The sequence below is a fragment of the Pogona vitticeps genome, chromosome 1 (genome assembly GCF_051106095.1).
Source record: "Pogona vitticeps strain Pit_001003342236 chromosome 1, PviZW2.1, whole genome shotgun sequence".
NCBI lineage: Eukaryota > Metazoa > Chordata > Lepidosauria > Squamata > Agamidae > Pogona > Pogona vitticeps.
The window spans coordinates 210853188-210876975 of record NC_135783.1 but is presented as its reverse complement, the minus strand read 5'-3'; the positions used below and the strand labels follow the sequence as shown (position 1 = coordinate 210876975).

General features: G+C 39.5%; 1 protein-coding gene across 29 annotated transcripts in view; it reads right to left on the bottom strand.

Annotated features, from left to right (window-relative positions):
* BAZ2B (bromodomain adjacent to zinc finger domain 2B) overlaps positions 1 to 23788 on the bottom strand; it is a 297222-nt gene that overhangs the window by 86051 nt on the left and 187383 nt on the right. For 28 of the 29 annotated variants that reach the window (XR_013536707.1, XR_013536710.1, XR_013536708.1 and 25 more), the window contains 5 exons: positions 12483 to 12671; positions 7321 to 7482; positions 6288 to 6481; positions 4483 to 4689; positions 1319 to 1714 (listed from right to left, as the gene is read on the bottom strand). Coding sequence is in view for 23 of the 29 variants with exons in the window: in XM_072982530.2 (XP_072838631.2) it covers positions 1319 to 1714; positions 4483 to 4689; positions 6288 to 6481; positions 7321 to 7482; positions 12483 to 12671 (1148 nt within the window). In the remaining 6 variants the exon portion in view is untranslated. The remainder of the gene's footprint in view (positions 1 to 1318; positions 1715 to 4482; positions 4690 to 6287; positions 6482 to 7320; positions 7483 to 12482; positions 12672 to 23788) is intronic. The other variant, XM_072982605.2, reaches the window with a different exon arrangement.

The window sequence follows — 23788 nt, the reverse complement described above, 5'->3', positions numbered from 1 at the left end:
CAGTTGATATAATGTGCTGTGAGTATTCTTTAGATTGTTTCAAGGGCAATAAAAATACCATGCTTTCCCAAAAGAAGAGAATAATTACTGGCAAATATAAGAACAGTAATCATGTAGAATGGCTGTGGCAAATTTATATACTACCCAGTTCTTCAAGTTCCATCTGATACCAAAAAGACATATCCTTCTTTGTTTTTGACTTATGCTGCACTTCTGAATCTGTTCTAATGTCTCCTATCCCTTGGGGAACGGGGCAATGTCACAGTTTGCATGGGGGAAAGGAAATCAGTTCTGCCAAGCAGGGGATACAGGTGACATGTGAACACCATCAATTAGAATCTTTGGTAAAGGAAACAACAGAAATGAAGCAAAGATACGTTGATTAATAAAAGTTTTCTATGAAAGTAGACTTTCAATTCCAATCCATACATTTTAGCTGCTGAAACACCTGAATAGTATCTGTTTATCAGGAATACAAATCTCTTTTGCAGGCATATAATGCACTGAATACAAAAGCTGCTCTTCATGATGTAACATATCCAAAGTTTCTGAAGGCTTTCACACTTGTACAGAATGACAAAGAATGATGAAAGTCCAATATGCCAAAGTCATTGTTGCCCTGAAAAGAATGTGTGTGTGTTAAAGTAGGCCTCTGTGTGACTTGGTGGCCATATGGAGCATTATGTCCTCACTATACATTAGTCTCTTGGAGGAGATGGAAAAAGAGCAAGCTCCTTTATCACAGCAGGAATGATGCAGCCTCTGGCAAATGCTATGGAACAGGGCTCAAGATAATCATTGGTTTTCTATCCCACTGTTCCTCCAAGGAGCTTCAAGTGGCACAGAGAGTTCTCCCCATTATTTCTCCATCTCCATCCTCCTATCCTCACAACAAAATGTATGAGAAAATTTAGGGTGAAAAAAATGTGAATTTGCTCAAAGCTGAGTTTCATGGCTGAGTGGGAACTGGAGCTCAGGTTTATTCAGTCTTAGTCCCACACTCAAATCACTAAATCATACTGACTGACATTTAAGAACAGCATTCTTACTAATTACAGGCAAGGGTTCATGCTACACTAATTCAAAGAACCAGGAATCTGCAGAAGCAGGATGGGAAGTCTAAAAGTAATTTCTAAAAATTCAAATGACAAAGCAACATAATTGAACAACTATAATGGTGGCTAAATAAGGTTAGACCTTTGGTTAGGTGAAACTAACCACATAGTTTTTCTGTATTTCAAGATTAAAATACAAAATGCCATTTAAATTTTAAAAAACAAGAGTAGAGAAGAGAGAACAAAAACTAAGATCTTCTCACCCGGTTTGATCTTACATCAGTGGTCAACGGGCTAGGTTCTTCAGAGGTATTTTTACTCCCTGCCTTGAGTAGATCAGGAGAAGGAACTATAAGTTTTAAGAAAGTTTCCTTTTTGGCTTGATTTACCAAAGACAAAGGATTCACATTGGGCACCAATCCCGTAGACTGTATTACGCTTGTGTGTTTGTTCACAGATTCCTCCTTTGCCTGAGAGCTTTGGAAAATAAAGGGAAGCTGCTGTGACAAAACCTGAGGCTGCTTCTGCTGGGACTGGAATGACGGGTGAGTCTGGCTATCAGACACAAGAGGTATTGGCTGGTGTGTTCTCTTTTCCTGGGGCTTTTCCTGGGGTTTTTGTCCATCTGCTTTCATGTCTGGTCCACTATGCATTAGCACCTGTAAATACAGAAAGACATCTCAAAAAATTATTTTTTGACTGTGCTATTTGATGCCTCAGATTTTAACAGAAATTATGTAAAAGGAAAGCCAGAGACAAATAGAGTGGAAAATCAAAATAAGTATGGGTATAGAGACAAACTTAAGATCATCCACAAGGATTTTAACTAGTTGTTTAATCAGTCCCATGACTATCCAGCATTGTAACACATTGTACTCTACCCAGCACACACACTGCCAGGCTCAAAGTACACTCTGCAACAATAATAACTTATTGTATTTATATTGTAAAATAGCCTTACAATGTATCTCCTTCTGGTTATTTCTTGAAAGGTTCTTTACAAGGTGAAATGAAGATTTGGAAGTGGGGGAAAATATGTATCGTGCTCTGAAAAAATTCAGTTGCTTTCAAACGTATGCCACGCAATCCGCCTAACGGAACACTGAGGTTTACATTCTGGTTACTGGTTACTGGACAGGGTTAACTGCTATGTGAGGAAAAGAGCAGCCATAAACAGAATTCAGTAGTCATGGCAACACTCGGGACACCTGAACCTCTACGACACAGCTCACTTCATTTGCCTGATATCTATTTTATATTTTCGCAGTTTATGGTTTTAAAAAATGGTACTTCAGTCAGACCTTTCCTAGAATTCATCTGCCAGTTAAATTTCGTTCTCTCTTGGGACCTTAAGGCTCCTTTACACACTTACTTAAAAGCAAAACCAAACAACTCAATGGGGTTTACTTTTGAGTTGACTACATGGCACCTCTCAGGGAAAGGTGTCTTAAGGGAGTTCTGATTACTTGTCCTTAAAAGACATTTTTTAAAAAGCTGTATCTTTAAGAGGAAGACAGATGTTTTCTCCCATTTATTCCATCTTTCCCAGAATCAACATCACACAATCAATCATGTTTACACAGAGGAGAGAGCTGCCACACCCTTGGCATTCAAGTGTTTTCTGGTTTGCCCTCCAGCTTTTTCTCTGACTGATTTTGCGTGTTTTTAACCCCTTACACAGGAACTGTAATGTCAGCATATTCGATATGAGCTGACAAAGCATGTCTGAGATTTTCAAGAGCTTCTGTCACATCAATTAAAAGCTTACTAGGTGTCTCTTTCTGTTAAAGCTGCTAGTTAACTGCTTCCTGTCTACTTATTATGGCCAGAAAACTCCTCCATTACTCTTGCTGTTCATTTTTCCAATGAAGGAGAGCAGGTCTTCATGTCTTTTGCATTTATTGCAATCAGAGCATTTCCCCATTATTCCCAACTGCTAACCTTCACTAATTCAAAATAAAAATTTGCCCAATATCCTATTACTAGCCCTATCAGTACCACCATTGTGATGTAACAGGTACAGTATCATATGAAGTTTCAGTTGTAGAAGGGGTAGCTATGTTAATTTGTGCAAGTATTATAGATAAAAGCAAAAAGGTTTTTTAAAAAAACAAAAACATGGTGGCACCTTAAAGACTAACTCTTATATTTTTAAAGGGAGTTTGAAGAATCAGATGAAGATTCAGGAGACCTGGATCCAAATCCTTACTCAATTTATGGTAACTCTCTTGGAGGTGGCCGTGGTAAAACTACTTCCTCAAGGACCTCATTACTGACATGATAGCACATAACAAACAGTCCCAGCTAGTGAGACCACAGTCTTGGAGGAAAGGGTTAACTTTATCCCCCTAGTTCTGACCCTAATCATCCAATTTTTAAAAATTCAGTATGTTGACTGTAATACCACAATTAAGGTCAGATCCAGTTTGGTTCTTAAATGCTGCACAGAACCAATCACCTTAACTCTACTGCCAAATGACTGAACTAAAACAATGCCCTATTTTGAATCTATAATACATCACTTGTCTTAAAAGAGGGCTGAAAAAGTTGCCAGTGTGAACCAGCTCAACTACGTCATATCTCTTATGGATTCTGTTTTTGAGAATATGCCTTTTTCTTGTTTGTGTTCACATGGCCTAATGTGATGTGTATGGATCCAGGTTCTTGCTTCCATTGCTGGGATGAAGCCAGCATGAGGGACATGCAAATCAACAGTAACAAGATTAACCACAGCCAAAATTCACTCCATCTTTTGGCCAATTATTAGAGATGGGCACGAACTGGAAAACCGGTAGTTTGGGATGGCTCATGGCTACCCACAAATTATCATGAAACACCCCACCCCCTCCAAATGAACTGGTTCGCAGTTTGTTTTTCAGATTCATGTCAGGAAAGACTGCTCGCTTGCCCGCCCCGCCCCGCCCCTTACCAACCCCCTCCCCCGTTGCCTACCTACCTAGTCTTGCCACCATCGCGCTTGCTCCTCCTCCGCAGCCACCACCACCCTGAGAGGCAGCAGGCCCAGCTCCTTGCACAGAAGTCAGGCCAACTGCTTCTGCACGCGCACCTGCCACTCAGCTGACAGGCAGGCACATGCACAGAAGCAGCAGGCCCTGCTTCAAGGAACAAGGAGGATGCGGCAGCATCAGAACCAGGCAGGGAGACAACAGATGCAGTGGGAAGGGGTGGGTGGGCATCCCATTTTGCTGAAGCAAAATGAAGCACTGAGGGGGGGAAAGTTCAGTGCTTTGTTTTGTTTCAGCAAAACCAGCTCCTCAAAGTGGATCACAAACTGAACCACAAACCAGATGAGTTTGTGTTTTTTTTTCTGGTTCGTACTTCAGTTCATGCTCATATCTACCCAACTATATATTACTACAGAGTCTGGTTTTCAAGAGACTATTCAGGGATTTTAACACAATCACACCTTGTTCTTATTTTTCTGCTGTGCTTCACTCTCTGAATCAGAGTCATCATCTTCACTTTCTTCCACACTTTGATCTTCCTCTTCCTCCTCATCTTCCTCGAGATCATCTGAGTCACTGCTACTAATGCCTTCACTGGAAGTATCTGAAGAGGAGCCAGAATCACTTTCACTGTTGCTGGAACTATCCACAGTTTTCTTTCTAGGTTTCTGAGAAAAAAGGAGCAAAAGATTAAGCATTTCAGAAATCTTTTATTATCCACATCACACAACTCCTAGCAATAGAAATACAATATTCAGTTTTACCTTGATACAATCAGTGTCCTGAGGATATATTTGGGCTTGAATTATGTTCAGGTCTTGCTGCTTCTACCATGGAATTTTCATGCATTATTTGGAAATTCATGCCCCTCAATCTTAGTCCCCCATGTTTAAAACGGGGACAACCATTGCCTATGTCAGAGGTTTGCTATGAGACCAAACAAAATAAAAATTGCAAAACACATTGCAATGCTGAAGTGCTACATAGCTGATGTTCAAGCTAATCCACTGCAAGGTGTTTTCAAAGCAAACAACTCAATCAGCCAGTCTTTCAAAATGGTGCCTAACAAATTTGGGAGTACATGGACTGAGAACACAGATGGTCAATTAATACTATTTTTCAGGCCATCGTCTAGCAGGAATTTCTGCTGTCATATCTATCATATCTGGATAATTTGCTGAGGATAAAAATTATTACTAATCACATGCTGCTACACACTGTTGTTGTTCTGATGTGTTCTACTCCATAAAAAGCAAAGGATTGGACATAAAGCTTTCTATATATATATATAGAAGCTGAACCCACATTTAATTTCCACCCAAAGCTTTATGTCCAATCCGTATATATTCTGTAGCGAGACTGTGACCTTTGCATACATATTGAATGCAGGCACACACCAAACACAAATCATCCAGAGCTTTACTTATTTCATACTATAAGCTGTGAGGATGCATTTCTTCCTGCACCAAAATGTGAATGGAAAACCGTATCCCCAGCCATTGTTCAGAATTATAGGCAAGTTTAGTCCATTACAGTTTAATGTCGATCAGTTATTAAAATTATCGGCAGCTGTTTCAAACACCCCAGCTATTTATAAAAATCTAGATAAAAGGTACATCCCATCCGTGTTTACTTGGAGCAAGACCCATCGGGCTGAGCATATCTCCTTGCCAATTAAGTGAGCACAAGACTATAGCCCTAGTTACAAATCAGCTTCTTACCAGAGCGGCACAGTACACATAATTTCATGACACTAGGCATTTATGTTGGACACATCTGGAAGGAAATTTGAGAGCACATTCTTTAGACCTAATACTTAAACACTATGCATCAAAGATGCTGAATGATGCCTTTATCGTATTCACAAAGGCTTTCACGGCTGGGATCTAATGGTTGTTGTGGGTTTTTTGGGCTCTTTGGCCGTGTTCTGAAGGTTGTTCTTCCTGATGTTTCTGGTCACCAGAGCACAGAGTGCTGTCCTCTGAAGATGCCGGCCACAGAGACTGGCAAAACGTTAGGAAGAACAATCTTCAGAACACAGCCAAAGAGCCCGAAAAACCCACATCAACCATTAGATGCCTTTATCCTCCATAAAGATGCACATCCTCATTTTCATCAACAGACCCATCATGTTCCCCAGGATGGTATGAATGACCATCCATATTAGCACTGATTGTGTGGGGCTTCCAATCCAGTATGAGACCTGCTTTTGACCTACACTAAAGAAAATACACCTGTGTTTATTTCATTAAAAAAAACTATTTACCTTGTCTTTTATCTTGTCAGCTCTGACATCCAGAATCTGGTTTTTATTTTGCTCCTGGTTACACTTGCGACTTCCTCCTACTGAGGTTATAACTTTTGCCTGTCCTGCAGAACTTGTTGTGGTAGTAGGTAATACAGATGTGTTGATGCCTGACACTGAAGTGGTACTGTTCCCATTTACTGATCCATTAACACCTTGAAGAACATGGAGATATAGATACACATTCAGAAACTGAGCTTTAGTAAATATCAAATGTGAGCTGAAGTCCAACATGCACTAACTGTAATAAGATGCATTTTGAAAGAGGTTTTGAATATATATGTTAAAATTCTTAAGTAAGGGAAAAAGGTAGGCCAAAAAACAAAAAAACAAAACAAAACAGCACCAAGAATATTAGATGGAAATTGAAATAATCTCAGCAACACCAGCAATTCTGCCAAGATTCATTAGTTACATTTTCTAAAGCAAACAATAAAAAGCAATGATTATGTAGTGTAAACAGGACTATTCCCCCATCTAGACATACATATCCAACTTCTCCATCCTTAAGGAGAACAAACAGCATATTCTGAAAGCTAGCATAGGAAATCTTATGAATGAATGGTCAAAGACCAGAACATAGGAAATCTTAAAACTCAGAATTTCGTTATAAACATAGAAACTGAACTGCTTTTATGGCATACACTAGGACTAAGTTAAGAGGTTTTGTTTTTCATAAAGAGCAGACTATTCCCATCCATCAAAAATGAGAAAAACTGACTCCTCTGCTTGTGCTACTAGACTGTATCATGTAGAGCTTCTGAGATGTAAAGGATATTAGTGAAAATTACAGTTCAGGACTTAATATATACATGATTAACATTATCTTACTATCAAGACATAGAATACACGCACAGATTCAAACTGTGACTAAATAAATCTTCACTGTCTGCAACATATACGTATGATTCAGGGGAATAAGAAATTCAAAGAAAAGAAACATGTTTCTAAGGCAGACAGAATAGGCATATTTAGCTAGAGATGCAGAGCTTACCTTTTTCCAAACTGCCTCTGTTACTTTTTCCAGTGGCCCTTGAATGGAATGATGTGGAATCATGATTTTGAGCAGGAGGGACAAACAGAGGAGATATTCCAAGAAGTGGTGGGAAGAAAGCTGTGCCCGTACGCGAGTGCACATCTGCATTTCGCCACCACTCTGCCACACAAAGAAGGAAGAGGGAAAAAGAACATTAGCTATTCTGTTTATAGTAGCTTCCATTTATATACTGACCCATTTCCATGGACCTGTATACCTCAGATGGGTATACCCTACTTTACTAAAGCTTTGATCTATAGATCACCTAGTTTTCTAACTACTTCCTTAACTAAAGACAGCACACAGCAGCCACCTTTCCATTCATTATCATCTGCAACCTAGAACATAAAAATGCAGTAAGTCTGAGATGCTTCACTTTACAGAAAAAAACACATGGCCCCTTAAAATTCCTACTGCCACTACCATAGCACAATAACAAAACTAATGTGCTTTAAATACATGTAAGTTTGATTTTGCCAAAGAGCAGCGAAGTGGTTAGCTACATTGTTTAGGATCCCTTGTACTTAAGAAGGAACATAGCACATGCTTTGCATACAAAACATCATTGAATCAATCCTTGGCATTTTCATATAGAGCCAGGAAGGACCCCCTATCTGGAACTGTGGAGAGCTGCCTCCAGTGTTTTTGTTGTTGTTTAGTTGTTTAGTTGTATCCGACTCTTCGTGACCCAATGAACCAGAGCATGCCAGGCCCTCCTGTCTTCCACTGCCTCCCGGAGTTGGGTCAAATTCGGCACCAGATCAAAACCTTCCTGTTCCAGAAGGCTTTTAATTGAAATAATATCAGCTGTGGGTCCGATGGCAATTTTTAGAGTATATATTTTAATTGCATTTTAATTATTTTGTCTTTCTATTGCATTTTAAATGTTGTGAGCTGCCTGGAGACCTTTGGATAGTGTGGGCGGCATATTAGCTAAATAAATAAGTAAGTAAACAAACAAACAAATAAATTCATGTTGGTAGCTTTGGTGACACTGTCCAACCATCTCATCCTCTGCCATCCCCTTCTCCTCTTGCCTTCACATTTTCCCAACATCAGGGACTTTTCCAAGGAGTATTCTCTTCTCATGAGATGGCCAAATTATTGGAGCCTCAGCTTCAGGATCTGTCCTTCCAGTGAGCACTCAGGGTTGGTTTCCTTTAGAATTGATATGTTTGTTCTCTTTGCAGTCCAGGGGACTCTCAAGAGCCTCCTCCAGCACCACAATTCAAAAGCATCAATTCTTCAGCGGTCAGCCTTCTTTATGGTCCAGCTCTCACTTCCATACATTGCTACTGGAAAAACCATAGCTTTGATTATGCGGACCTTTGTCGGCAAGGTGATGTCCCTGCTTTGTAAGATGCTGTCAAGGTTTGTCATTGCTTTCCTCCCAAGAAGCAGGCGTCTTTTAATTTCGTGGCTGCTGTCATCATCTGTAGTTATCATGGAGCCCAAGGAAGTAAAGTCTGTCACTGCCTCCATATCTTCCCCTTCTATTTGCCAGGAGGTAATGGGACCAGTGGCCACAATCTTAGTTTTTTTGATGTTTAGCTTCAGACCGTTTTTTGCACTCTCCTCTTTCACCCTCATTACGAGGTTATTTAATTCCTCCTCGCTTTCCACCATCAGAGTGGGATCATCTGCGTATCTGAGGTTGTTGATATTTCTTCCAGTAATCTTAATTCCAGTTTGGGATTCCTCCAGTTCAGCCTTTCACATGATGTGTTCTGCATATAAATTAAATAAGCTGGGGGGAAATATACAGCCTTGTCGTACTCCTTCCCCAATTTTGAACCAATCAGTTGTTCCATATCCAGTTCTAACTCTTGCTTCCTGTCCCACGTATAGGTTTCTCAGAATGAGTGCAATTGTACGGTAGTTGGAGCATTCTTTGGCACTGTCCTTCTTTGGGACTGGGATGTAGACTGATCTTTTCCAGTCCTCTGGCCACTGTTAATTTTTCCAAACTTGCTGGCATATTGAATGTAGCACCTTAACAGCATCATCTTTTAAGATTTTAAATAGTTCAACTGGAATGCCATCACCTCCACTGGCCTTGTTGTTAGCCAAGCTTTCTAAGGCCCACTTGACTTCACTCTTCAGGATGTCTGGCTCAAGGTCAGCAACCACATTATCTGGGTTGTCTGGGATATCTAAATCTTTCCTCTGTATGTCTACTGAAAGGTAAAGTCAGTTTGTGTTCAACAGCATTTATTTCCAGATAAGCAAGCATCATGTTGCAGTTTTACTAAGTAATGCAGGACTAACTAAACTAGTATCCAGAAGGTGTTTTACGCAAGCTGGTATAGATGAAAGGGCCTGATCCTATGATAACCTTAGCCTGAATTTAAATTCAGTTATTTCCTTCACCAAAATACCTCTCTTCTCAGTGAAAGACAGGATTCCTAATTAACTCTAAAGCACACAGAAACCGCAAATATGCCACAGTCTGAAAGCAATACCTGTCACAGAAAAAAAATGCATGAATCCTTTGACATATAAGACAAAAATCAATGAAACAGGACACTATTGCAAAGACATCTCCTGTCCTGAAAATAAGTCTTCTATATTTGGGTTAACAATTATTGTTAGAAGTGGACCTCCCTTTCCTCTCCTTCGCTCGATGCCTGTTCTAAAGATCCCGCCATTTTCTAGAGCAGATCTAGGGTAAACACAAAGGACTGCAGAGGGAGGACACATATCTTCCATCAACAGTGCCCATTCTGCTGTTTTGTGGACACCGCTGGATACAACTTTTATTTAACTGTAGGTACTCCCATAATTAGGGACATGGTGGCGCTGTGGGCTAAACCGCAGAAGCCTGTGCTGAAGGGTCAGAAGACCAAGCAGTTGTAAGATCGAATCCACGCGACGGAGTGAGCGCCTGTCGCTTGTCCCAGCTCCCGCCAACCTAGCGGTTCGAAAGCATGCAAATGCGAGTAGATAAATAGGTACCATCTCGGTGGGAAGGTAAACAGCGTTCCGTGTCTAAATCACACTGGCCATGTGACCACGGAAAGATTGTCTTCGGACAAACGCTGGCTCTATGGCTTGAAGAGCGGGATGAGCACCGCCCCCTAGGGTCGGACACGACTGGACAAAAATTGTCAAGGGGAACCTTTACCTTTACCTTTACTCCCATAATTGAGATGAGATGGTTGGACAATGTCATCGAAGCAACCAAGATGAATTTGACACAACTACGGGAGGCAGTGGAAGATAGGAGGGCCTGGCGTGCTCTGGTCCATGGGGTCATGAAGAGTCGGGCACGACTAATCGACTAGACAATGACTCCCATAATTGAATATTCACTGCCATAATTTCTAGACATTTAAATCATACAAGAATCCTAACAGGGTTTCTGTTCAATTAAAAAACAAAAATGCATGCAACATATCTCCAAGTACTTATAATGTAAACACTGGAATAAGAAATGCAAGTAAACAAGACAGTATTTTTGACATACTATAGCCCCCTTCCTCGGTTTCTCTTTACTCTGGCAAATAAATAGATGATTTACAAAAACAGAGACTTACAGCCCAATCTCATGCAAGTTGACTTGGAGGTCCCTGAGTCCAATGAGGGCTATGCCCATCAATTACTTAAGGATTTGTTTAATTCATATGCTGCCTTTCTACAAATGGAAGGATCCAAGGTGGATCACAATCAATGAAAAGAATGCAATTAAAAACACAACAGGCAAAATCCTGTTGCATAATGGTATACTAACATAAACTGGATCCAGTGTTTGAAATAATTATTTAAACTAATTGAAAACTTCCTATCCTTCCCTTTCAGGGAGATTCCCTAGAGTGCTTGGGAACCTCAGAAGGGTTGGGGTGTTGGGTGTTTCATAGCCAAAAATTCCAAACGCAGTGGTGGCAACCCAGTGTTGATTTTTGGCTACTGAAGTCCCCACCACCTCCATCCCAGGCTCCCACAGGCTTTCTCAGGGCAAAAGGAAGCCCTAGGGAGCCTCAGATCCTGAAGGAGAGAGAATAAGGACAGGAAGCTTTCAATTCATATAAATTAAATATTTCTGGGGCTGAATCCAGTTTATGCAGGTTAACTTTACACCAACAGGATTTTGCCCAATGAAATATAATATTACAAAAAACAACTAAATAGAAAACAAACAGATATCATTTAAAAAAATACTTAAAAATTTACAGACTAACAAAGAGTAAGAGTAAGAAATATATGTACAGCATCCCTGCCTTTAACATGATCTGTGAAAATCAAGTGTTGTAATAGGAAAGCTGAAGTCAATGTATGCTTTTTATTGCTACATTCATAATGTAGTCTGCATGTTGTTTTCATGACAATGGTAAAAAACCAACCTTCAGTTGGCAACTGAGTTGCATTTATTCTAAAATAATGTAATTAAAATGCTATTATCTTAATAATGTGAATTAGTCCCAGAAAAATAATCATGTATCACAATATTACAGAGAAATAATTCAGTTCAGTTTATCACTGTCCCCTTTCCCCCTTTATTAACAGCGCACCTTCCCACCTATCTTTGAAGCCAAGTGATCTAGAAACTTAAGGTAATTCCATTTCAGTGAAGTCTCATATGTTTCTGCTGAAGTAAGCCCCGCTGAGTTCAGTGAGACTTATTTCCCGATAAATGTTTATAGGATTGCAGGTTTAAATTGTAAAGGGTTAACTTCTGAAGCCCCACTAGGCGAAAAATGTAACAAGACACCCTGTCAATAAAATAGTAATTTTGAACAATATGTATTTTTCCAATTCACATTTTAATGATTCTTACAGGTTTCTGTGGATTCTTTTAAAAACAGTTTTCTTCCAATAATTTGCATCACGGACCAGAATACAAGACTCAAGGATGGAGTTTTACTGTAATTTCATTACAGTGAAATCCTGTATGGACCTCCTGCAGTGAGTCCCAATGAGTTTAACAAGATTTGTCTTCTGATAAGTACGCATAGGACCTCAGCTTAATAAATGACAATCACAAACAACCTGAAGCTTGACGTGTCCTTGGAGTCACAAAGCTAGATTTCTACTTTTAGCAACAAAATATATAAAACTCATGGCTGTTTGTTTCTAGGAACATTTGCATCTTCCCGCGTGTGTGTCTTGAAACAGATGCTTACCTGGAAAAGGTGCTAGTTGGGGATGTGCTGCTAAGGCTGTGGGTGTACCAAGTGTTCCCAAGCCACCGAATTCTGTATGCCCTGAGCTGGCTGTATGTAGACCAAAGACTGGGTGGCTGACCATTGGGAAGGCACTCGACACTGTGGACAGGTTACACGGTTGATCCCCAGCTGTTCTGAATAAATGTCCTGAAGGGGGGAAAAAAGCAATACTTGAAAAACACACTCTTAAAAACATCACATGCAAACCATGCGAGATTCAGCTTTGCTGAACCATATCAAAAGATTCATTTTTCTTTTTCAACACGAGCAACTGTATGTTATTTAAAACATTTATTATCTCAGCTCATTCACATACATAGCAAAAAAAAAGCAAAAAGCAAAGTGTGCTGCTTATATACTGCCCCATAGCACTTCAAGCACTCTCTGGGCCGTTTACAAGTTAATCATGCAGGCTACACATTGCCCCCCCCCCCCACAAGCTGGGTACTCATTTTACCGACCTCGGAAGGATAGAAGGCTGAGTCAACCTTGAGCCGCTACCTGGGATTGAACCTACATAGGCTAATTTACTCTATCACCACTTAATCTGTTCTCATATTCTTCATCTTGAATGGCCTTCTATTGTTGTGATATTGTTGTTATTTTAATTGTTTTAAATCTAATTGCTGTGAGCTGCCCAGAGTAGACACTGTCTAGATGGGTGGCATATAAGTTTAACAAACAAACAAACAAATAAATAACTCTGTTACCTGTAACTAAAGGCATAATAAGGTAAGTACGGCAAAAGCACATTTTTTACATGTCTGTGAAGTACTGAGTGAAGATTCTTTGCATGATATTTAAGAATGTGCCACTACCATACCCCTCTTTTCCTCTCAATCTTCATTCAAATCTCTTATTTAGTCAGAAAAAACACAGAATAATGTCTTTGATTAAGCATGAAATAAATCTGAAGCAGGTTAAGGTCAAATGTACGATTACATCCAGTTTTATGTTATCAAGCTCAAAACATATATTAGAGTCAAAGGAGCATTGAAACATTTTAAAAGTAATGTGAACCCGATATTCAACATTTTTAATAGCATCTGTCTTGTACTTCTGAAAATCAGCTCCTGGGGAAGAAAACAGGATGGGCCTATCACTCTCAAGTCCTGTTTCTGCCCATAGTTGGGCAGTATGGGAAACAGAATGCCAGCTTGGGTGGACTTTTAGTCTAATTTGTCTGGACACTTCTTATGTTCTAGACGCTAGATCTGAAGCAGAAAGACATGAGTTCAAAACCCTTCTCATCTGTTAAAGTCATATATTAAGCCAGTCAGTATCTTTCATCCAAGCAATCTCAAAGGGTAGTTGTGTGAACAAACGGAAGCAGAGAAAAAGAAAGAAGAGAACTTATATGTAACTCTGAACTCCTAAGAGAAAGGAAAGGGTAAAATATATAATAAATTAAAATTCTGTTGTTACTTATGCCCATCCTCCATCCCATCTCACCATAGTTACCAAACAAGAATTCAAATGCAATGTGTTTGTGTGCATTCCTACACATATACATGATTGCTTCTGTGACTGCTTATACCATGTTTCCTCAAAAATAAATATTAATTTTTGCTCCAAAAATGCATTAGGGCTTATTTTCAGGGAATGATTTATTTTTTTTCATGTAAAACAATCTACATTTATTCAAATACAGTCATGTCACCTTTTTCTTGTTGCTGCGCAATGGTGGAGGGCGAGGTTCACTTAACTGGGGCTTATTTTGGGGGAAGGGGTTATATTACGAGCATCCTGAAAAATCATACTAGGGATTATTTTCAGGTTAGGTCTTATTTTGGGGGAAACAAGGTAGTGAAGATGTGTCAGTCTTCCTCTCATGTGAATTCATTTTCTGCTCCCCGCTTTCTCACCTCTAGGGCTATTGCTTGTTACATGAAATTGTGGTATAATACAGTACTTGTGATGATTATAAATGATCACTAGGTGGTGCTATTTGCAACGTAACAGGACTTGACCTTACACTATGGGTTCTCTATGGTAAAGAAGAAGAGAGCATGACAATTCTGTCCGAAGAAGCTGCATTTGCTTGGTACAAACAAGCAGTTAACGGAGGAATGTCAGAATTCTAGAAAACACTGCATTCTCATCAGAACTCTTGGAAGGCCAGCAAGTTTATTTACTGCAGTTTAACCTATGGACTGTTGCTTATGGATTGCATTAAAGTTGGTAGCAAACATAAATCAATCACATTTATAATCATCGTCGTCATCATCTTCAAACTGCAGAGTTGGAAGGGGCTCTATGGATCATTGAGTCCAGCCCCTGTCAAGGAAGCACACTGGGGAAATCAAACTCCCAACCTGTGGCTCCATAGCCAGATGGCTAAACCAATGAGGTATTCAGCATTTTATAACCATGTGCAAATGGTAGAGCAAAGCAAAAAAAAAAAAAAAAAAAAAAAAAAAAAGGCAAAGTGTACTGCTTATATACCACTCTATAGTGCCTAAAACACTCTCTGAATGGTTTACAATTTTAATTATGCAGGCTACACACTGTCCCCTACCCAGCAAGTTGGGTACTCAATGTACCAACCTAGGAAGTATGAAAAGTTGCGTCAATCTCAAGAGCCTGAAATCAAACTCAGGTTGTGAGCAGAGTCTTCACTGCAGCACTGCAGTTTAACCACCATGCCACAAGGCTCCTTCTATACATCTGGAGCTTAGAAAAGTTATTCGTCACAATACAATTCTTAGTGGCCATGCTAGGTTGAGGATTATGGAAGATGTAGTCCCAAAAAGTACAGTAGCTTATTCAAGGTCCCTATATTATTTCTGAAATTATTTCATTGTAAGGAATTGGCAAGCTTCGAATGTCAACCAAAGCCAATTTTGGACACAGTAGGCATAAGCCTAGTTCCCACCCATCTTCTTCTCTTCTCTGTCTGGGTTGTCTGGCAGATGAGGTACACATCAAGTGTTCTGTTCTGTTCCCTGTCTTTGAACAGGAGAGGGAGGTTGAACAAGGAGGAATCACTAACCCTGCATGCTGCACATAGCAGAGACCACAACCTAGAGGAGCAGGGCCAATATATCTTGGTAAATACTGTACAGTACAAACACATCCCTGTGGACACCTGCGGAGACAGATAACCTTTTATAGACTGAAAGCATTATGTTTTTCCCCCCAGGATGAGGATGTGTCAGAAAGGACTAACATTGTTTCTTAGCATAGTCTGGTGGCCTTATAATTTCCACAGATTTATTTACAAGGCTAGATTAACCGGTAACACTAAATGTTCCTATGACTATATGGAGCTTGTCACCCTCTTTAATCTCCCACATAATTTAGTAATTATTATTCACTTCTAAATAATCAGTTCCTGAGAGCAGAAAGTAGTGGGTTGAAACCATACACATGAAATGGCACCACCCACTTGGGAAGAAGCTATAAGTGGGCGGTGCATCATATACTTTGCAGATTTTATTATTCATGCCCCAGGTTCAAGCTGTGACATCCTCTATTAAAAGCTCTAGAAGCAAAAAGAGTGCACTGCCTCTGGTACTCACTAGGCAACTCAAATTAATTTATGATTGGATTGTAAAAGGCCAATATTATAGAAGACTTGGTTCTATAAACCCTTCTCAGTAGAGGGAATACACTCCAGTAGTACAGCGCAGGCACTGCACGCAGAAGACCAGTGGTTCCATCATCTATGTTTCCCGTTAAAAGGCTTAACTGGATGATTTCAAAGATCTCTACTAGGAATGGAATATTCAGATTTTTTCTCCGCTACAACTACCAGAATTCAGCAGGAATTCCCCCTAGCTAGGGTTCTTAAGACTTTAGACCAAAAACAAACAAACAAAAAACAATCCAAGTTCTCAAAGGAATTTCAGGATACACATCAGTTCCTTGCCAAGGCTCTCTTGGCAGTGATGGCCATTAAAGCCTAGAGAAGGACAGAAGTGGAGTATTCTAAGCTCTATGGGAATTTCAAAGCACTACAGGACAGAAATCTCTCTGTTCATTAGGCTCAATAGAGAGCATCTCTCTCTCTCTCTCTCTCTCTCTCTCAACCCCCCCCCCCCCAAACTATCAGTCTCCTAATGGTCTGCAATGGCCATTGAGCTTAGAAAATCCCATCCATGTCTTTCTTGATGGCCATCATTATGGACAGAACTTTGGCAATGAACAGGAGTGTATCCTGCTTTTATGGCTAAAGCTACCAGAATTCAAACTGATGGAATTCCCCCTAAATAGTACAGTAGCATCCCCTTATCCAAAGGATCAGTATCCACTGATTCACTTATCCATGGTCTAAAACATTAAAAATATTAAAAGAAAAATCATAAAAATATTATATATATTTCTAAAGATGAAGTTACTAGAACTGGCCACTAAAGTGGGGCAGAGATCATGCTATGTATAGCGTTTGCCATTAAAATAGTGTTCGCTATTAAAATAGCATTTGCTATTATCCCAGTTCTCAGAATCTACGCAGGGTGTGTGTGCTTGGAACCGATCCCCTTCACATATGGGGTTCCTACTGTACCTCTTTTTCATTTTTGCTGTTGACTGCATTTTATATGCTTTTAAAAAACGTATCCTGTGTAAACATCCCCAATATTTGTGATTCTTATAATCTTGGAGGAGTCACACAAATCTCATGGGAAGAAAGTCTCATAAAGAACATCACAACAAGCAATGCAGCACCTCTAAAGCACAATTAAAAGCACACCTAATTGGTTGGAGAGATGGTTAAAGGAAAGAACGCTAGAAAGAACGCTAATAAAGGATGTTAAATTTTGTAGCCCAGGAACCATTATAGTGTAACTCTCCAGGTCACTCCATGGCAACTGCAAAACATCAGATCACATTATAGCAGCCACGTAAGACAAATCTACACTCTAGGTCCTGTCCAGACCAATTTTATTCCAGCTTCTAGAAGTGGCACTAAAGTTATAAACAACTCCCATGTAACCCAGGCTGTGCTAACTGGCTCTCTGGGGTAAACCATTAATCTGGAGCAACTCAACATTGATTTTATTTGTTTGTTTGTTTGTTTGTTTGTTTGTTTGTTGGATTTTTTACCCCCACCCCTCTAGACAATGTCTACTCGAGACGGCTTACAATTTTATGTTTATTTATTAGTTACACTAGTTCCTTCCATGAACCCAGCTTAGTACCTATGGCTCTCTCCTTCCCCACTTTTAGCCTTACCAAAATCCTTTGACATACACTGAGCTGACAGAGAGTGACTGCTTCAAGGCCACTGGATGTTCTTCACAGCTCAGTGATAACTGGAACTTCCATATCTCAAGTCCTAGTCCAGTACTCTACCCACTGCACTACACTGACTCAGAGAAGTATGCAGAGAACCTCCTGTCACTGTAGAATCTTGTATAAGTACTACATGGTGACTGTAGTAGCTAGTAGTGTGATTTGGCAAAAATCCAGGACCCAACACACAGAACATGACCCTTGGTGCCGTGTGGCTGCCTTGCCACATTTTGATGGAAGTGAGGTAATGCACTTTACTAAGAATCCCTTTCACCTGCTTCTGTAAGACCATGGCATTACAGTAATGCACCACTGAGTAAGTATCCTGGCTACTTCTTTCCCTGGCACATCACTCAAGACTCAATGCTTATTAAGCTAAAAACAACTGCCCTAGGAATCACCATCCGCACTGACCATGTCCATACATATGAACTCTGGTTATGAAAGACATGGTGGCAGCAGGCATCTGTTTGTCCACTTCACTGTACCTCTTGTAGGTTTATGAAGAAAAAATGCCCTCCTCAAAGTACTGTACTGTAAAGACTTAATGTAAGATTCTGATCTCAGGTGTCACCAACAGTGATAACCAGATGGATTTTTGGGTAAACAGGTCAGTTTACATATGTAATTCAGCGCTAACTCAAAACTGATCCACAGTAAGCTCCTCACGGAAACATTTTGGCCTTATATTTAACCTCTCCAAATCCAGGGTAGAAATATAGCAAGAGATAGGTGCATCAATAGAAGCGTTCACACAAATAATCACTGAAAGATTTTATGATTCTAATAGTAATTTTAAGATGAGCCAAGTCAGCATATTGAGCTCAATTTCGTTACACTTCCCAAGGACTCACAAAAATAACAGTGTGTAACATGAAAACACTGCAATCAACCTTTTGAAAATACTCAAACATTGGAAATACAAGCAAGATTGAAATGTGGCTAAGAAACAAGAAATATCCATTTTAAAAGATGCGTTTTGAAAAACATAAGCAATGTGTTCAAAAAGGGATGTGTTTCTGGCTTGTCCTGAAAGCAAGTAATACAGCAACATGGCGAATTATACTGATTCCCTTCTTTCCTCCAACTCATTATCTTTTTGTTTCCTGATACATTAATATTCTGGCCAGAGATGAATATTTGTATTTCCTTTCATTTTTCGGTTTTAGTTTTCGTTCCCGTTTAAAGGTGCCAGCTTTCTGCATGCATGTTTTGCATAATGAAATTTAATACAAAACTACATTGCTTAAGACTCTTGACTTACATTATAATAGGTTGAATATTTTTCAGCAAAGCTTTTGAAATTCGACTAGCCAGTACATAGATAAATGATTGAAAGTATTACCCAAAAGGCCAGCATCCATTTCGACAGTGCTGGTGTCTTAGTAACAAGGAACGATAAAGGCAAATGCCTTTATTAATATTAATGAATTTTGTGCTGCACTATAATAAGCCTTTTCAAAAGAACTAAAAGGGATAAATACTTAACTAATGCCTTAAACATAAAACACTGGTGAAGAAAATCATTTGCAAAGCAAGAGAGGCACAGAAATGATCAGCCAGATTCCACCCCTTCAATAGCTTCATATTTAAGATAGAAGAGATATGGAGGCCTTGGGTAGGAAGAATAGCACAGAAAGACAATTGTCACAGCTACATAAAAGCAGAAAAATGATATCTTTTACTGTGGCAACTTTGGGTTGATAAGGCTGAAAGCTTTACTTCCATTATTTCTCTCATTATCCAAGATGAACATAACAACACTCAAAACCATACATGCTGATCTCCCTAAAAACACTAATCTTTGAACAGCTTGTTGCAACATGTCTCTCAAATATTAGATGCAAAAATTCTCAATACTGTACTGGCAAATGTTCCTTCTGCAGCAAAACTGAGAAAAGTGTCTGTATAATCACCAAGAGTGGCTGCAGACCAAATAAAGGTCTTCTGTTTCAATTAACATTTATAGTAATTTGGTACAATATTTAAAGTCTGCAAATAAAAAGGAGACTTTTTTTAAATACACTGAAAAAAAGACTGCAGTAATACATAATGCCCTCATACATAATATATGTACTAATACCGTTAAAGACTATAATACATCTAATAGAATTAAGATTTCTCGCTGAAACAGATACTGAAAGAAACCTAGGTTTTCAAACATGCCACAAAATTATAAATGTAAAGAGAGGGACATTAGAAGTCTGTGGTATTAGATGGTTTAAATTCTTCAGCTTTTAAAATTATATATATATTTCTGTTTGTTTCATGGTTGTGACTATAGTAAGGCAGACTCAACTTGACATCTCAGCTGGATTAGGGGGAAAAAACTACTATCTAAAATCCCGGCGTGCTCTGGTCCATTGGGTCACGAAGAGTTGGACACGACTAAACAAGAACAAGAACAAACTCCCAGACATATGCTACCAATTAGAGCTGATAATAAACGTACCAATCATCTGCTCAGTTTAAGGCAGTATATTACGTGTACCACCCCCACCCCCCTCCCCAAAACATGATGCCTACCCACTGGCCACTCTGGCTTGAGAGAAACCATCTTTTGCTATTTCACCCAGACCAGCTGTGAGAAAGCAAATACATAGCTCTGAGAGAGAAGTTAGCCACCATCCAGATTGACCAGGGAACCTCTTAAATGATGGGAGAAAGCTTTTCAGCTACTCAAAAGCTATTTCTCCAAGTAAAAAAGGTAATGGTTCCCCTTGACATTTAGTCCAGTCATGTCCAACTCTAGGGCATGGTGCTCATCCCCGTTTCCAAGTGATGGAGCCAGCATTTGCCCAAAGACAGATTCTGTGGTTATGTGGCCAGCGTGACTAGACATGGAACGCAAGTACAGTGGTGCCTCGCTTTACGATTGTCCCACATTACGACAAATCCGCTTAACAATGTTTTTGCGACCGCAATTGCGATCGCAAAATGATGGTCTGAATGGGGTAATTTCACTTTGCAATGCTCAGTTCCCTGCTTCTAGAACCGATTCTTGGCAAAACGATGATTTTTGAACAGCTGATCGGCAGTTTCAAAATGGCCGCCGGGTGATTAAAATGGCTCCCCGCTATGTTTAGGAATGGATTCCTCATTATACAGGAAGCGAAAATGGCCGCCGTATGGAGGATCTTCGCTGGACAGTGAGTTTTTACCCCATTGGAATGCATTGAACGGGTTTCAATTGGGTTTTTATTTTCGCTTTACAATGTTTTCACTTAACGGCGATTTTCCTGGAATGGATTATCGTCGTTAAGTGAGGCACCACTGTAGTCAAATGCTGCCATCTGGCATACTTGGGACATCTAGCAAATTCTACCCAGTGGTCTATCTATTGGATCAAAATTCTTCCCTACCTGTCAACCACAGCTTTTTTGGAAAATACAAAATCTGGTTGATGTTATACCTAGGGGCTTTCTGCTTGTTTGTTCCAGGATGGAATCCATGCCACTAACACACAGAAGGAGGTTGAGCATTCTTTTGTATGTCTTAAATCTACTTCTAGAATCAGTATCTTGTATTAGGGCTAATAAGAAAACACCACTTATTTTACTTTAAGGCAACTTATTTTCTGAACTTGCTTATCTTAATCCTCAATAAAAACATTTTAAAATAAGAAGTCTGAATTTAACTAATCATTCTGCCTACCCACAGGATTGGTCTCATTGAACTATTCATCTGGACTGTAACTTTTCAAGAGGAATTAAGGGGAGCTACTGAAATTCTCCTTCCTAAATACATACTGCAGATCTGGATTCCAGGCATAGTGGTTTAGGACAGCAGTGGTAACCCTTAATGGTTATTGTTCTCAAGGATTTGCCCAGACTCATACTTAAACAGGCTGATTTGTGGCACTGAGAAGCTGTAGTTTGTGTCTGCTTTCCAAACTAAGATCCCTAACCAAAATTACTGTATTTTTCCATATATAAGACTATACTTTTGTCTAAAATCTTTAGACTAAAAATTGAGGGTCATCTTATACATGGAAGTAAGCTGAGGAGAGGACAAAAACAAGTGGAGGGGAAAGCAGGGATCAAAGCGATTCTGCAGCGCATTGATCCCTTTCCCCCTACACTTGCTAAGCCCCACTTAGATTTTTTAATTTTGGATTAGAAAAGTGGGGGCATCTTATACATGGGGCATCTTACACACAGAAAAATATGGTACTTCACCGACCAATCCCACAGTATTCTTTGGGAATGAGCCAGTTTAAATTGAAGTATGCCATACAAATCATGATTCCAGTTTATTTTAATATTACTAAAAAGAAAATCAGACCTTACCCCTAGAGTTGTAATCTACTAGTCATTTTTTCAGGGACTGTTCTCATTACTTATTCTAGACTATTCTGATTTGGATATTAATTAATCAGCGGAGACTTGTTTCAAGGATCACTTCCATACTTGGACCTGACCCTGGTGAGATTCATATGTCATCATAACTTTAGAGACTACATTTGTAGAAAGACTTCACAGGCAAATCCATAGTAATTGTTATCAATATAACTTTGGAATCAGCCCATAGGGAAGCTCCACTGAAGTGCATGGGAATACTCAAAGACAACGTGTGAGTGCACGGCTTGAGACTGAGACTTGTAACGACAAAAAATACTGTAGAAAATATATGTGCAACACAATTATTGTACTCAAATTACATATATTTGGAAGAATATGTTTTCAAAGTTACACCATACAGTTTCAGCTGATTTCAGAGTACCCACAAATAACATATTATCTGTAACATAATCTATCTGGCACAACACCAAGGGTTCTGAGCTGAACTCAGTCTCTCGAGATCTGTGCAGCAGAAGTACTGACGTTTATTACAAGTCTGCTTAATAGACTATTGATTACTACAAAGAAAATAATTATATTGAATTGGAGGAAACCTGAGCCTTTCTAATTGCAAACTGAGGGGAAGGTGTTTTCGACTTTATATCACTGGAAACAATAACTGCTAATACTGTATAAGATAAATCGTCAATTACATAAGTAGATCCCCCTCCCGCAACTCATGTATTGAGAGTGATAAACGAACTATTTATCATGTGTTTTTTGAAGGTCCTATTAACAGTAAGACTAGGCACTGATGAAAAAAGGAAGCATGTGATCACGTTTTTCCGGTATTAGAAAAGTGATGTTTCCTAGATTTTACTGAACCATGTACAGTGAACAGCAACTGCATGTGTGTTTCTGCTGGACTACAACAATGAAGGCTAGTCTAGGCTCATGTATTGCTGTCGTTCAGAGATGCAACTAAATATGTGGCAACTGTTCCCTTGCAATGTTGTTGTTGTTGTTCTGTGTCATCAAGTTGCCTCTGATTTATTGTGACCCTATGAATGAGTGATCTCTAAACTGTCCTGTCCTCGACAGCCCTGCTCAGTCCATTTTATATTTGGTCTTCCTTTTTTCCTGCTGCCTTCCACCTTTCTTAGCATCACTGTGTTTTCCAAAGAATTTTTCCTTCCTATGACATGTCCAAAGTATGACTCAGTTTTGTCATTTTTGCCTCCAGAGATAGTTCAGATCTAATTTACTCTAGGACCTACTTGTTTGTCTTTATGGTGGTCTGGGGCATCTGCAAATTGTCCTCTAGCAATATATTTCAAAAGAATCAGTTGTTTTTTTCCTGTCAGCTTTCTTTGCTATTCAGCTTTCACACTGATACATCATAATTGGGAATACAATAATGTAGATGATCTTGGCTATGCCCAGCCACACTTACAACACTATGCAAAGTGACAAAGGAATATCAAAGTCCCTGCACGTACTTCTCGGATGTGTTATGACAACTAAACTCAACAATGACAGGTGAAAAGTCACATAAAGACATTACAGTCCAATTGGTTATTCATTTCACACATTAGGAATCAATGGGAGGGAGATCACCGAGTTATGTCCACTAGGCAGCCACTGCTCTACCGACTACCTGTTGTACAAGCGTGGATCATAGTGAATTTCAACCATCATTCCGGTTTATGCTAAAGCCATTTAAAACGTATCAACCAGAATCCTATTGCT